Consider the following 15,457-nt stretch of genomic DNA (forward strand, 5'->3'; position numbering starts at 1 on the left):
CAGAGTTTTTTTTTTTTTTGTTCCTTGTCCTGGGAGCTTAAGCGGGGGCCATGCTGCAGTGCCAATGCAGTATATACCACACACCGCTCTGATCATTCATCACACACGCACACACTCGGGCTGCTACTTCAATTTGATCCTGCGGAGAGATAAGTGAGAAAAAGACTGTTGAGCTTTAAATTTGAATAAAACGCTTTATGTTTTAGACCCAACAACATAACATCTAAAGGAACAGCAAGATTAATCACATTTGTAATTTGATGGTCAGATTTAGAAAATGGCAAAGGTTTCAATAATTCAAATCTATATCTTCCTGGGAAATCTTTAAGTGTTATATTAAAGGCCCTATACCTGATTCTTTTTAGCCATGTATTGTCCTCCTTCAGTATATTGTAAACTCAGACATTTGTGGAAAAAACAGGCTATTGTCTGCAGTATTACTTCTGTGACAGTGACCCTTCCAGTCACGAAACATTCATTTAAACTCATCTCTGTAAGGAACTGGGATGTTACTAATGTGTTTGGAAACATGAGAATGAGTTTCGACCACAACTAACAAGTAATTTACTTGCTTCCACTTTCATTGTATAGAAAAAGCAAGAAGGGCCTTTAATGTGACCCTTAAATAAGTTCATCAGTACTTTTTCTGGCTGTTTTTATGATGTCAAATTCTCTTAAATGTTCAGGACATGTTTTAAAATAGTGGTAGACATTTCAGAAACATTTGAATTAGCAATATATGCAAAAATATATTTTCCAATTGTAAATAAACATATAAATCAAATGAAAATAATTATCATCTGTATGTTTTTGTTGTTATTTTCGGAAACACTTTTTTTTTACTTTTACACTACCCTTGATACACTGTACCTCCCAAATTTTGTACAATATAATGTGAAGTGTAACAGTGTGTAAGGCTAGATACACAATGGAATAATGTGTATTAGTATTTTGGTGGTACATAATGTAATAAGACATCAAACCCAAACTGTAACCCTAACCTTAAGCCCCAACACTAAGGGTACTATGCCTTATTTCATCATGTACCTCCAAATAAAAGTACTAATACACATTATTCCATTGTGTATGAACTACATAGGTACAAGTTATTACAAATTGTTACAAAGATTGTATTGTATGACATTTAGTTTGGTACAATGTATGAAGGTAGTGCAAAATAAAGTGTGACATTTTTTGTCTTCATATTAGGTATCAAAAATCTAAACTGTCATTTTAGCCCCAGAAGAAACATCATCTTGAGTGATTTCCGCTTAATGTTTACACAGAATAAATTCAGACATTTTGAGAACATTTCCCACCCCAGAGTGCAACTTTGAATATTCTTTTTTTAATTTGGCCTCTCAAAACTGCGATGTTCTGTGATAACATCCTCGCTCCACACCAGTCATTAGTGATTAATCACTTGTTCTTGACGTTCAGCACAGATCAATAGGAAACAGTCATCTGACGGCCCGCTGGGTAATTGTTTCCTAGAACTCATTACAGAAGAACGAAGGTGGTTCGGATAGAGAAAGATCCACGAAGAACTTATGTTAACAAATAAAAAGTTGCCACACAAAAGCAGCCGGTGAGTCTGACGATACCAAGTATAAAAGCCTAAAAAACATCAAAAGAATCTTTGCAATAAAGTGATTTATTTATAAGAATATGTCAATCCTCAGTAATCAGTTATATGTTATTACATTCCACATAACATACCACTTTTGCCTTTTCATTTTGACCTATTTCACTTTAAGATAAATGTATGTAAGTTAGAAGAGAGAGGATGAGGCAGTGTGCACATCAGAGACTGGCAGACAATCGACCATGTAAACGGTCCAGCGAACAGACAAGAATCCTGGGAAATGTAGGAGTGCAGCACATTCAATTAAAACTGCTTTGTGCAGCGAGGTGTGTTGAGCCTCATTCATCACTGGCTTTTATAAACTTCCATTGTTTTCCACTCATCGATTTGGACTTTTCCGCCAACACAAAAAAAGACAAAACTTTCCCTAATTCATCGGCATCACAGTGCAGCCATACAGTATGATTCAATGATATATTATTGTTAACAAAATAGCAGCAAATGAACTCATACAGCGCTGATTTTGAAGTGTTGACTAAAAGTTGTAGTGAATTCTGATCTGAACATGATGAGTTTTAATAGATTCTTTGCTAATGAGAGGAGCATCGCCTTCTTAGACATAGTGTATCTTTCTATATTGCTCTCAGAACGTCACGGGTGATCACCTTAACGGGATTACACTGCAAATGCATAGGAACATAAACCTTAGACCTCTGACAGGAGCTGCTGTTGGGAGAAAATGAAAAATAAATCAGTATTTATAGGCGTCCTGAATAGAACATGAGCTTTGGGCTCCCTGATTTAGCAAAAAGGGCCAACTACCCCTTATAGAGACAGACAGTGCAGAATGGGAAAGGCTTCTTGAATTACAGGCTGCCTATAAATCCCAAGAGCTCTTCGGAACAGTGTAATCAGTGATGCGCCCCAAACAGGATAGGAGGACCTCTACTGTCCATTTAGATTTTCAAAGTGTATAATATCCTACTTTGCCAACAGCACGATCAATGAGTGTTTGAAGATCAGAGTTAAGACCAACAATGCATTGAAGTTAATACTCTGGTTAAAGTGCTTGTTAAATCCGGATCCATCCAAACAACACACACACGACTTCATTCAGTGCCGTTATACTGTCATGACATTGTTGATGAAGGCAGATCTCAGTTTGGATGTGGCATGAACAATAACTTTATGGTTTCATTAATTTGACAAAAAGCGAAAGGAAAAAAGACAACATAGCAGGCAGCATGTGGTCAACGCCGCGCGGTGACTGGTCATATTTAGTGTCTGAGATCATTTTGTCAAGTATTACTTTTCTCAAGTACGCACAAAACAATACTCTTAATCCAGCCTTTCTCAGACATCTTACAGTTTGTGCCATGAAAAGGTCCTCGGAGGAAGCATGATGAGAGAGTCGCTGTTTGGAGATGTTTTTACGTTGCTGTTCATCTATAGAGTAGTGCTTGAAGGTTTACTTGTCGGATTCTAGTTGATGACGTGTGTCTTTGCTTCTGAGGCCCGATGGAGTCCAAATGGTGCGGTGCCCAGGTGGTTTTGCTACGAGGTGACGATCTCTGCTCCCAAGTGCCATCTCTTCTGCGTCTCAGCAGCTGGAAAATATTCTGCAAAGAAACAAAACCCCAAACATGAAGTGAGAAAAAATGATTATGACACAAAGTAGGTGACAGGGACAAAGGCCACACATACCATCTTTACTGTAGTTCTTATTGTCCTTGTCTGTGGCATCCTCTTTCACCTGGGCACATAGGGAGTATTAGTATGTTCTTAATCCCTCAATGTGAAGGAAATAAAAAGGGCTTACCTCTGTTCTCCACTTTAGCTCACAGAAGACCCTCTCAAAGCACTCATGCATGTAGTTAAACTAAACAAGCAAAAGCAAAATGTCATTTATTTGCAGTTCAAATGTATTTCAAAGGTTATAGTAATCAACTCACGTATGGTGTGAATATCTTGACCCAGCGAGGCTTCTTCTCTCCGCGAGCGTACTCAAAGCAGAAGGCCATACCCTCCTCATCCGTGTCCCACCTCTGCATTTCCCCCCATTCGAACGTAATCACCTGGTTCTGCAACACACACGATCAAACACTATAGGAAACTGCAGGTCGAAAGGACACATCTTATTATAGCAAAACCGGAGTCGCTCTTGCCTCCAGTGTGCCCTCTTCAGTGCAAGCGTGCAGTTTAAAGTGCTGAATACTGATGGCTGTGATGACGTGGCCTTTACGTCGCGAGTCACACGAACAATGAGGAAACTGAATCTCATTGTAGCCCTCGCAAGTCCTCAGCAAATTTAAGTACTGAAAACAAAAGACACACAATAACATAGACAAGTGCAGTGAGATGGTTACGAATTCATTTAAATACAGTACAGCTAATAAACAAGTTTTGCAATTATATTTTCTTTATTGAAACGATGCGAACCAGGGATCTCTGACCTTTTTTAGCCGGTGATATTCTTTTAGATAATCAAATCAACAGAGAGCTACTTGTGTAATTATGCGACTAAGGAGGCCAAGATATTTCAACAAAATGATGGAATACTTTACTAAACCTCTTACCCTCCGCCTTAACCGAGCACATTTGCTCCAGTTTGGCATTACCCAGATCTAAAAGCTTTTTATACAAAGTGTCAAAACACCGTCAAAAACGAGGATGAAAGTACCACAAAAAAAGTTTTCAAAAAGAGTGAAAAAAAGTGACAAAAACGAAACAAAAAAGCGACAAAGAAGCAACAAAAACGTGCCGGAAAAGCAACAACAACACAACTAAAAAAACTTATGAAAACAAGATAAAAAACTACAAAAACCAGGGGGAAAAAAAGACCAAAACACGACATAAACGCTTAACAAATGTGACAAAAACACGCTGAAAATGCTACAAAAGTCACAATCAGTTGTGTTGGTCTTAGCTTTCAAATGAGACGCTACTCTGGTCTACAGTCTGTAAACTCCACTCAAGGAGCTTTTAGATTTAGGTAAAGCTGAACTAGAGAAAATCTGCTCGGTTAATTGGTTTGCAGATTCTATTTAAAGCAAAATTAAGTATCTCACGCCCCTAGAGGCCATAAGCGCCACTGCCGTAGCATGCTGCGTTTTTTTTACCTCATTGTCCGTGAGAGTAAATACTACGCTGATGGAAAAGACAAAGGGAGAGAGGGATATTGTACATCCAATTACACAATGGAGATAATTTTTTTCACTCAAACTTGGCTGCAAATACTGTTTAAGTGGCGCTAGCCCACAGTTAGCTTTGCCCGTTAGCCTGTTAGCTTCTTCTTCGTGATTCCATTAGTGTGTATTGGGGCCTCGAAGTTGCAATTGTGGTTTCCTGGCCAGAAACACTGGGGGAGATGAAAGACCCCCAATCATCCCATTAACACTTGTATCAGGATCTATTAAGGTGAACAAGTTACTTAGTACTGCTTTAAATGTTCAAAACAAAATGAAAATGCCTCTAAAGTCGTGTGAAGACATTATAGCCAAATAAATGTTTGTGAAAACCGAAGAATGAGTTGAGCCTTGATAAAAACTTTGAGGGAGTAACACAACATGAATATCTTAAGTTAAGGCTAAACTAAAAGAAAAAGAAATACCATTGACATCTTCTGCTGCTCCTCCAACTTCTGGAGCTGGTACGACTTCTGCTCAGCTTTGATAAAACCTTTGTTCACATCATCCACAGCCTGCAGAAAGCCAGCAATGAGTATTTTAGACATAAACAAAGGACGCTCACATTATCTCCACAACCTCACTCATCCCTATGTTGCCTCGACAACAGCAATGACATTGAAAGATTTACAGAGACGTTCTTTAACAGTGGACTAAACCATGACCTGATGGTAGAAGTAGGTGAGGGCGAGTGGGTTGTCGCTGAGCAGAACCTCCTCCTCTGTGGTGAAGAGCCACTTCCTCAGAGTGAGGCAGGTTCCTGGGACGGCTGAGGTATAGTTCTGCACGTACAGCTTATGGGGGAACTCGTTGGGGGCCAGTTTACGCACTAGAATTAAAGCGAGGCAAACAAAAGACAGGAGACATTAGCAATGGCGGTGAATATGGCAGCTCTGAAAAAGCAACTACTCACTGAAGGTGTGGCTGATGACCTCAAACAGAGCAAAGTAACTGTCCATTATACTATCCATGCCCAGTTTATTCACCGCAGCCTAAATGACACACAACAGTAAATAAGAGGAATCAACTGATAACAGGTCAGGTTTGTTTGACACTTTACCTGGTACACCTGGTCTGTGGTCGCATTTCTCCTCACTCTGACTGTAAGAGTGGTTTTATCTGGCATGGCTATTCTCAGCTCGACATCAGAGACACCGTTAAAGTTCTACAGTGATACAATTAGAAGAGGGGTTACGACTTTTCAATATCATAAAAACTCTTCTTCATAGGTTTTCTCACCTCGTCTGATTCTGATAGGAACTCTTGCATGATGTCACTTTCACCAATGATTCGAACAGAACAAACTGTCAAGAAAAGATAAAGTTATTATTGGAAAAAAACAAAGGCACCCTTCTCTTAATTAAGACATTTTTCTGACTGTTACTGCACATTGAACATTAAAGTAGTAGTTACTATGTAACTCATGCCCCTTATTAATTGTCCATGAGAGTAAATACTACGCTGAAAGAAAAGACAAAGGGAGAGAGGGATATTGTTCATCCAAATACACAATGGAGATATTTTTTCCACTCAAAGTTGGCTGTAAATACTGTTTAGTGGCACTAGCCCACAGTTAGCTTTGCCCGTTAGCTTCTTCTTCGTGATTCCATTAGTGTGTATTGGGGCCAGACCCCCAATCATCCCGTTAAAACTTGTATTATCCCCAGAGGGACTACGAAAAGGATTTAAGGTCTAAGTTACTTAGTACTGCTTTAATGCGAGACACTACAGGTGAATAGGGAAACTTTGTAAATTTACAGATATCAGTTTGAAACTATTGCTGTAGATCACTGGCATAAATATGAGAAAAAAATGTATTGAACCATCGAACCAGGTTTAAATTTATGGTTTTATTTTACTGGCATATTAGTTACAAATACTTTTCAGGGGGATTTTGGATATCTTGCTGCGTTTTAAAATAAGCGGTTTTATTAGTTCAAAAATCTGTTAAAAAATAAAATTAATTAAAAATTGGCCTGTTTTTTGACATTCAAAACTTCATCAATCAGGCTAGGAACTATATATTAAAAAATCCCTTTGAAAAAAGAAGTCTGTAGGTGCTACTGATGTGGAGCTGTCGTCACACAAATGTGGGGGATAATGCAATTTGAGAAAATGGCCGTTGAAATGACAATTTCTCATATCAATCTATGTGGAAACATTAAATCAGTGAAATTATTAAACATGTTATTGTGAAGATCAGGTTTAGATCAGTTTAGGTTAACAGTCTCCCCTTAAATATAAACCTGATTATACTCCATCAAAGGATTTGATGACATCAAATGGACAAAATGTTGATGCCAGGACAGTATTTCACAATGAACAGTCTACACACCTATTGAGAATCTTTAGAGCACGAGAGAATATTTTGCAGAGTGCTCTGACCCGTCAATAATAATGATCTTTGTGAGTAGTAACCTTGTGAGTGTGTAATCAGGTTGTCAGCTGACCTCTCTCTTTGAAAGCGTTTTGCAGAACAAGCAGTAATTATCCCATGTTATATCCTAATGGTGTAACTGCAGTTACTGTTTCTTACCTTTCTCTAAGTATTCCTCTAAGCCTCTGCGTCGTGCATCCAGCTGCTGCTCAGACAGGGTAAACGGCCATTTTCCAGGAAGTTTCGGGAAGGTGAAGTTTGCGAACTCTCTTTTGAGGTTTTGGTGTAAAATGACAAACTCCCGATAGCGCTTCGAGCACAACTGTCTGCCAGCCATGCACACGTTATAGGCCTGTGAGGAACAAAACAGCAAACATGAAAGAAGTTTAAAATCATGTTTAAACCTTTTAACCCCTGACTGAACTGAGCACTTTTTCTCCAGTTTGGCTTCACCCAAATCTAAAAGCATCTTGAACAAAGCGTCAAAACATCGGTGAAGACGAGGATGAAAATACAACCAAAAAAGCAACAAAAGAGCGACAAAAACACAATAAACATGCAACAAAAACATGATTAAAAAGTTAAGCAAAAAAGAGGCACAAAAAAGTTCCACAAACGTAACAAAGAAGCAACAAAATGCCACAAAAGCATCAATAACACAATACAAAAGTGGAAAAAACACAACAAAAAATTACAACAACCAGACAAAAAAAAAAGAGAGACAAAAACGCCTCAAAAATGTGACAATAACACATTGACAATGCAACAAAAAAGTCACAATTCGTTTTGTAGGTCTTAGCTTTCAAATGAGGGGTTACTCTGGCCTACAGTCTGTAAGCTCCAGTCGAGAAGCTTTTAGATTTGGGTAAAGAGGAACTGGAGAAAATGCATTCAGGTTAAGAGGTTTAGAAGAAATAAGAACAAAACTGAGCAGTGTAATGACTGTGCTAAAATGTCATAAACAAAATCATTTCATTGTTCCATTGTCATTAATATAAGATATTAAAATGCCAAAAGGCCATGAGGACTAACATGGGTCTAATAACAACAAATGAAGACAGACTAGAGGCGCTTTGCGTGTGAAATGTGTGGTATAAATAAACATGTCTTGCCTATTGTGATTATCTTGTTTTGAATGGTCCTCAAAATGACATCCGTAAGGGAAGAAAAAATAATGTGACTGAAACCCATGAATAATTAAAGAGAATTCTGTTAAGAAAAGGTTTGATTTGTTTATTCTGACCTGATCTGAACGTCATTGTTACATCTAAACATGAATAAGTAAATAATAGTAAATGATATAGGAGGTGTTACTTTGAACCGTCTTTACCAAACGAAGTGCTACTTAACACCTCGTTTTGATCCTACAATAAACAATGTTAACTGCGTGTAAGCGTATCCTCACCACAAACTTCTCCTGGTTAAGCTCTGTGTGTTTGTAGCTAGGCACAGAGATGGGCACAGCCTGTTTGTCGGAGTAGTCGTAGCAGGACTGGGCCGAGCCGTCGTCTCCGGGGTCTAGACAGTCGGCTTCCTGCGGCGGCACACACAGCACCATGAGCGCCAGCTCCCGCTCGCCGGCCCGGATCAGCTCCACCACCTGCTTATGGGTCGCCCCCTCAACGTTCACCCCATTGCTGACAAACACAGAGACAAGCAAAGCCTTAATGGAAGAGATAAAATGCATTAGAAATATTTTAAAGGGATGTTTCAGAGTTTGAACAGTTTAGTGGTGCTAGGCTAGTGCTAGGCTAGCGCATGTCTATGGTAACTAGTAGCCTGCATTAAAAACCTCTTCAAAATCATGGGGTAGTCCTCCAAACGTTGCCATATCTGATTTGGAGAAAGCTCCTTTGTGAATCCCACATGTAGTAACGCCGGCCGCAGATAAACAAACTACAGTAGATCCGGTAACCTAGCAGATCACTCCGCCGCTGCGTAGCTTACAACCAGGAAGCTGATGCTGCTCAAATATAAGTTCTTTTAAATGCAAAATGGTTATATTTCAAAAAAATATTCAGTCAACACATACGCTTATATCGGTAGTCTGGTGTTATAAGTGATTTGCCTCAGGTGCACTGTGCTTGGGTCAGACTGTTTTTAACGCAGGCTACTAGTTACCATAGACATGCACTAGCCTAGCACTAGCCTAGCGCCACTAAACTCTTCAAATAAAGGACTGCATGAAAAAAAACTCTCCAGAAAACAACAACACTGGATAACCAGGAAAAGGCCCTATGTCAAAAATCCTGAAATATCTCTTTAAAAGGAATACAAAAATAAAGTTTTACTGGGGTGAAATAGTTTGTATAATTTTAACTTAAGCCGTATGTGTGAGGCCATTATAGGGAAGCTTAGAAGGTACGTTTTCAAGGCAGGTTTAATGGTACAGGGTAAAGGTCCAGTCTCAAGTTATGGGGCAATGGATTCCAAAGTCGCACGCAAGTTGTAGTACACTCTCCTTGCAGTTGGGTCCAAATGACAGTGCCAAAGTAAATGGCCTGTAGTTAACTTTGCTTTAAAGCAGCCACACACCCATCTCTAAAGGCTCCGAGCATCGACTCTGGACTGTTGGATACTGTTAATGGGTAGTTTGGCAATTACAGGCCGGTATAAAAAGATGCAGAGTCTTAAGAGTTTTCCCTCAGCTGTGTATTATTCGTGTAAATGACAAGGCAAAAAGAGAGCATTGCCGAAAGGTAGTTTGAGTTGTGCTTGTAGACAATTGCCTTTAGTAACAGCACACGATAACTACCCTAGCTTTAAGATCCTGGTGAATATATTGTTATATCTTTGGTAATAAAGGGGAAGGCATTCATCGTGTTTGTGAGTTTGTCTATTTAGAAATGTTATGTTTTGATATAGTGTCGTATTTCATAATGCTAGCCTAATGTTAATCCGTATTTTAGTTTTTTGGGGGGGAGAAAAATAAGACAGAGGATTTTCCTGTTGTAACACACCCTCTGATTTGCCAAGTAAAGACAGTACAAGCGAGAGAATAATCAGTCTTATAAGGAGAACTGTCTCGTGTTTACTCATATATTATTCACAAACATGGAGCAATAATAATAATGGGCGGACAAGCTGCCAGGCTACTGCAGGGCATCCACTGACCGTGCATTGAGGAGAGCAACCAATTGGACGAGAGAGCCGTTCAGAGTGAGGCCAATCACGACTGAACTGGAGGCAAACCCCACTTTCTGCATCCCCCCCCCCCACCCCCCCACGGTTCACACAGGAGCATCACTGTGCTGCAGAGCTCACCCATAGCAACCAAATCAATCCCCCCCCCCCCCTAATAAAGCAGAAAGTGTCCGGCCAGATCACGCCCAAGAAAGTTGCACAGTAGACAAATTGATTATTGACAGGCAGCATCCAAAACACACTCGGGATTGACTTGTGTGTGTTACTAGTGATGATGCTTTGGCACAGGCAGGTCCATGTGTGCTGGGAATCACTAATGATGCCCGGCTCTGTTCTCTTAGGCAAACAGAGTCCTTCATTGATCTGGAAGAAACCGCCTTCCAAAGTGCAGATCGGTGCCGCAACGGAATAAATAAATAAAGCTGCTCTCAGCACTCACGAGGCAGGCGTTTCACCCTCGCAAAAACAACAAACACAAGTTATTAAGCACAACGTTATTGGGTTTTTTCATCACTTACACCTCGAGTATCCTGTCCCCCTTGGAGATCCCCGCTCGGTCCGCGGCTCCCCCGGGCAGGACGGCGCTGACATGCTGCAGAGGGGCGTACAGCTCCCCGTTGATGCTCCTCAGCTGCCCCCCCTCGCTCACCTGGCCGCGGACGTTGAAGCCGTAGCCCGAGTCCGACTTAACGATCCGCACGAGCCGTGGCCCCGAGGTGAGCGTTACCGTGGTGGTGGTGGTGCTGGTGGGGGTGACAGCCGTGGTGCTGGTGGGGGTGACAGCGGGAGTCTGACAGCTAGTGTACCGCGGGAGAGCCTGTGGCACCACCGGGGCCGCGGCCGAACAAAATCCCTGGTCCTCGCCGTCCGACATGTCTCAGGACAGATTCACCATTCACCCACAGGCCCCGGGTAGAGGCGGAATATCCCGCAAGAGTTGAGGCGCTAAGTAACAGGCTAATCAACACTGCTAGCTAGTGGCAGAGAGGAAACGAAACATCCTGAATGTTTCCGATGATTTCCGAGACCGCCCCGAAAACTCACGCACGCGCGCCCCGTTTTTAACCGCCTATTTATTTACTGTGAACAAGTGAAGAGTTCATCTGCAAAACAGTCTATGGCTAAAACAGATAAGTTTGGTAAAAAAAAAAAAAAAAAAAAAAAAGACAAATTAAACTAGCTAAAAATCCAAGAAAAAAATAACAAGAAATAAAAATAACATATCAACGGTTTCTCTTTGATTCACAGGCACAACATGGATCGCCATGAGCCTCGATTTGAGATTCACATCGTGCTCAACAGATGCATATTCTCCTTTCGCAGCTTTCTAATTCCTTTGCAGCATCAAGGCAAATAACCTCTTTACCCCTGCCTTAACCGAGCACATTTTCTCCAGTTTGGCTTTACCCAAATCTAAAAGCTTAAAGAAAACATCATCAGAATAGAGACACTACGTAAATAAAAAAATAAAAAAGCAACAAAAAGAAGCAATGAAAAAGCAACTATAAAACACAAAACATGACTAAAATGCAACTATAAAGTGACAACAACACGGCGACAACGCGACGAAGTTACAATCACTTTTGTAGGTCTTAGCTTTCAAATGAGGCGTTGTTCTCCAGTCGAGAAGCTTTTAAATTTGGGTAAAGCCAAACGGGAGAAAATGTGCTAGGTTCAGGTGGGGGTTAAGAGGTTAAAAGAGACCACAACAAAAGACTATAGGGGCTTTTCGACAGGACCAGACCGAAAGGGACCGGTGGGGTTTGAGGGTGTTTCGACAGCCAAAAGTGAACCCCTCCGCTCCCAAAGGGGGGTCCAAACCGCTCCAGTCCCAGATCACTTCAGCCATGGGGTCCAGAGAGGTTTTGCAAACTAGACCGTTTTGGGGGGATGCGGAAGGGGGGCTTGTCACCACTTTAGCAACTTGAGAAAAACTAGAGAAAAACTAGACTGAGGATTTTACTGTTTAACACACCCTCTGATTTGCAAAGTAGCCTACAGACAGTACAAGCGAGCCAATAATCAGTCTTATAAGGAGAACTGTCTCGTGTTTACTCATATATTATTCACAAACATGGGGCAATAAAAATAATGGGCGGACAAGCTGCCAGGCTACTGCAGGCTGCGGTTGTTGCCACATGAATATAAATGTTGAAAAAATTGGAGGGCTGGAGTGCTACTCGGATGTAAAAATGTGTATAAGTTTAGTCTTTTGGGTGCTCTTCAGTGCAGGGATCCGTTTCAGCAAAAAAACAAACAAACTGAGGCACTCCAAAGGTAGAAATATTAAAAAGCCTTTATTTAAACATGGCTAGATAAGGTAAAATTGCCAACGCGTTTCGGCTCTAGGCCTTCCTCAAGGCAGCCATCTCGAGCTTGCCCTGAGGAAGGCCTAAAGCCGAAACGCGTTGGCAATTTAACCTTATCTAGCCATGTTTAAACAAAGGCTTTTTCATATTTCTACCTTTGGAGTGCCTCAGTTTGTTTGATGAATATAAGTGTCTTTGGCCACTCCCATAACGACCCAGACCACTTTACCCTAAAGTCACTTGAAACACAAACTTGCGGGGGCTGCCCCTCCCTAAATGAACCGGTCTCAAGTGACCTGAACTGGTCTAGTCCTGTCGAAATCCCCCTTATTAAACAATGTAGAATTCATTTTTGTCAGTTCTTACGTTGGCCACAAGATGGCCAAAAGCCTTATGCGCGATTTCCACAAGACAAAGTGACCATTAAATGTCACTAAATTTCCCTGGTTGACAAAACTCCCTTTTCATTGACCTGAGCTGATTTAACTGCAGTTGAAGGACAAACTATACCCTTATAGTACAGGCTAAAAGTCCAAATATCGGTAGTGATTCACAGATGCTTATAAACACCCAGAAAAGAAGAGAATAGTGGAACAATGTGTAGCCTACAATGTGCTGATGATGAGTCTTAATAAAAATCCAATCCAATCCACTTTATTTATGTAGCACATTTAAACACCAAAATGTGTCCAAAGTGCTGCACATGCAACAAAATCAATAAAATCAAAACAATACAAATGAGCTCTACCGCTATATGGGTGTAAAACAATAAATATGAATAAAACAGTTTAAAAGAATAAATATAAATAAAAACACATTAAAAACTATAAATAAGAATAAAACTCAATAAAAAACTAAATAAAAAGACACAGGGGACCACACAACTTACGCGGTGCTAAAAGCCAGAGAATGAAAGTGAGTCTTAAGACGAGATTTAAAACACTCCGCGGTGGGGGCCGTACGGACGTGAAGGGGCAGAGCGTTCCACAGCTAAGGGCCGACAACGGCGAACGCTCTGTCCCCTCTGGTTTTACGGTTCGTCTTCGGAACCACGAGCTGGAGCTGGCCCTCAGACCTCAAAGCGCGTGGGGGGTGGTAAATTTGGAGGTCTGTGATATACTGCGGGGCCAGTCCATTCAGACCTTTAAAAACAAACAACAAAATTTTTAAATCTACTCTAAAATTAACAGGGAGCCAGTGCAAAGACGCAAGGATTGGGGTGATATGTTCACGTTTTTTGGTCCCTGTTAAAAGTCGTGACGCGGAGTTCTGGACTAACTGCAAGCGGGAAAGTGCTTTATGGCTGATGCCCGAGTAAAGTGCGTTGCAGTAGTCCAGACGACTTGAAATAAAAGCGTGCACGACTTGCTCAAAAAGATTAAAAGATAAAAACGGCTTAACTTTGGATAAAAGACGAAGATGATAAAAACCCGATTTTAAAACGCCATTGATCTGTTTATCAAATTTAAAATCACTGTCTATGGTGACGCCAAGGCTGGTGACTTTGGGACGCAAATAATTTTGTAGTGATCCCAAGTCCGTGAGGGTTGATCCAAATGTTATAATTTCTGTTTTTCCCTCATTCAGTTTAAAAAAATTCTGGGCTAACCAAGCCTTGACGTCACCTAGACAGTCGAGCAGGGGTGTCAGGGGGCTGTGGTCATTCTTGGCAAAGGGCATGTAAATTTGACAGTCATCTGCGTAAAAGTGGTAAGACATGCCATGCTTCTTAAAAATCTCTCCAAGTGGGAAGGGGTAAAGAGCAAAAAGAATGGGTCCCAGGATTGATCCCTGGGGGACTCCACAGTGAAGCGGGGCAGAAGACGAAGTGGAGTCCCCCAGCCTGACGGAGAACGACCTCTCTGACAGGTAGGACCTAAACCACTCCAACGCGGTCCCCCTGACACCCACACGATCTCTTAGGCGGTCTAAAATAATTGTGTGGTCGACTGTGTCAAACGCAGCCGTCAGGTCTAAAAGCACTAAAATGGGAGAGCCTCCAGAATCAGTCATTTAAAAACAGGTCATTAAAAACCTTTAAAAGTGCAGATTCAGTACTGTGCAAAGCTTTGTAGCCTGACTGATATAGGTCTAAAGTGCCATTTTCATCTACAAAAGGTTGCAACTGTGCAAAAACGCATTTCTCTAAGATTTTCGATACCAGGGGTAGTTTGGAGATTAGGCGATAATTTGCCAAATTTCCAGGGTCAACGTTAGGCTTTTTAATCAAAGGCTTTCTTACAAAAGGAGGGCACAATGCCAGAAACTAAGCTGCTGTTGATGATGTCCCTAACAGAAGAGCCAATGGTGTCCCAAACCTCTTTAAAAAAGCGAGGAGGGACCGGGTCTGTGGGACAGGAGGAGGGTTTAAGTTAAAAGAAAAAGAAACAAGAAACACCCACAACCATCTAGGCAAATCCTTTACAACCAAGTGTGTCAATTTCACCATTTCTTTCAATGAAAATAAAAACTTATAGTACTGAAGTGAATACCTAAAATAGCCGAATCAACAAACTTGCCCTGGCTCTGGCAACTTTTCAAGAGAAGCACACAAACTGTTCCCTCTTCATCTTGTCCTAAAGCAGTAAGGCACTTATTATTGATATTTCAATGTGTTTTGTCTGTGAATACAGCTCTTTATCAGCTTCCATGTCGTACTGTATATTAATCAGTTTCGACCCTCATCAACACTGTGTACTCATAAGATACTATTTTTATGTATCAATCTCTTGGTGGTAGTTTTGCTTTCCATATCCTGAAGACGTGATCATTTCCATTGCCTTGAAAAGTTATGGCAAAATGTACAAGTTGAAAGAGCACATTAAAGTACATTGTGCAATAATCAACCTCCTGCAAC

At 40.9% G+C, this 15,457-nt stretch overlaps 1 protein-coding gene across 1 annotated transcript; it reads right to left on the reverse strand.

Moving 5' to 3' along the window:
* Nucleotides 1–1,350: 1,350 nt before the first annotated feature.
* On the reverse strand, nt 1,351–11,311 carry snx27b (sorting nexin 27b). Its single transcript, XM_079560956.1, has 13 exons — nt 10,810–11,311; nt 8,553–8,784; nt 7,307–7,499; nt 6,010–6,074; nt 5,831–5,935; nt 5,684–5,762; nt 5,436–5,599; nt 5,196–5,285; nt 3,751–3,900; nt 3,538–3,666; nt 3,405–3,464; nt 3,290–3,338; nt 1,351–3,204 (listed from the first exon to the last, which is right to left on the reverse strand). Exons 1-13 carry the CDS (start codon nt 11,163–11,165, stop codon nt 3,140–3,142), a joined length of 1,737 nt encoding a protein of 578 aa, XP_079417082.1. The 5' UTR covers nt 11,166–11,311; the 3' UTR covers nt 1,351–3,139.
* Nucleotides 11,312–15,457: the final 4,146 nt, after the last annotated feature.

Source organism: Gobius niger (genome assembly GCF_951799975.1).
Source record: "Gobius niger genome assembly, chromosome: 8".
Classification (NCBI taxonomy): Eukaryota; Metazoa; Chordata; class Actinopteri; order Gobiiformes; family Gobiidae; genus Gobius; species Gobius niger.

Excerpts from the sequence above, each read along its gene's own strand:
- snx27b (XM_079560956.1), bottom strand. The coding sequence starts at position 11,165 with ATGTCGGACGGCGAGGACCAGGGATTTTGTTCGGCCGCGGCCCCGGTG. Across the intron at positions 7,500-8,552 it reads TTAACCAGGAGAAGTTTGTG|GCCTATAACGTGTGCATGGC; the intron begins GTGAGGATACGC and ends TGTTCCTCACAG. Across the intron at positions 3,901-5,195 it reads AGCAGCAGAAGATGTCAATG|TACTTAAATTTGCTGAGGAC; the intron begins GTATTTCTTTTT and ends TTTTGTTTTCAG.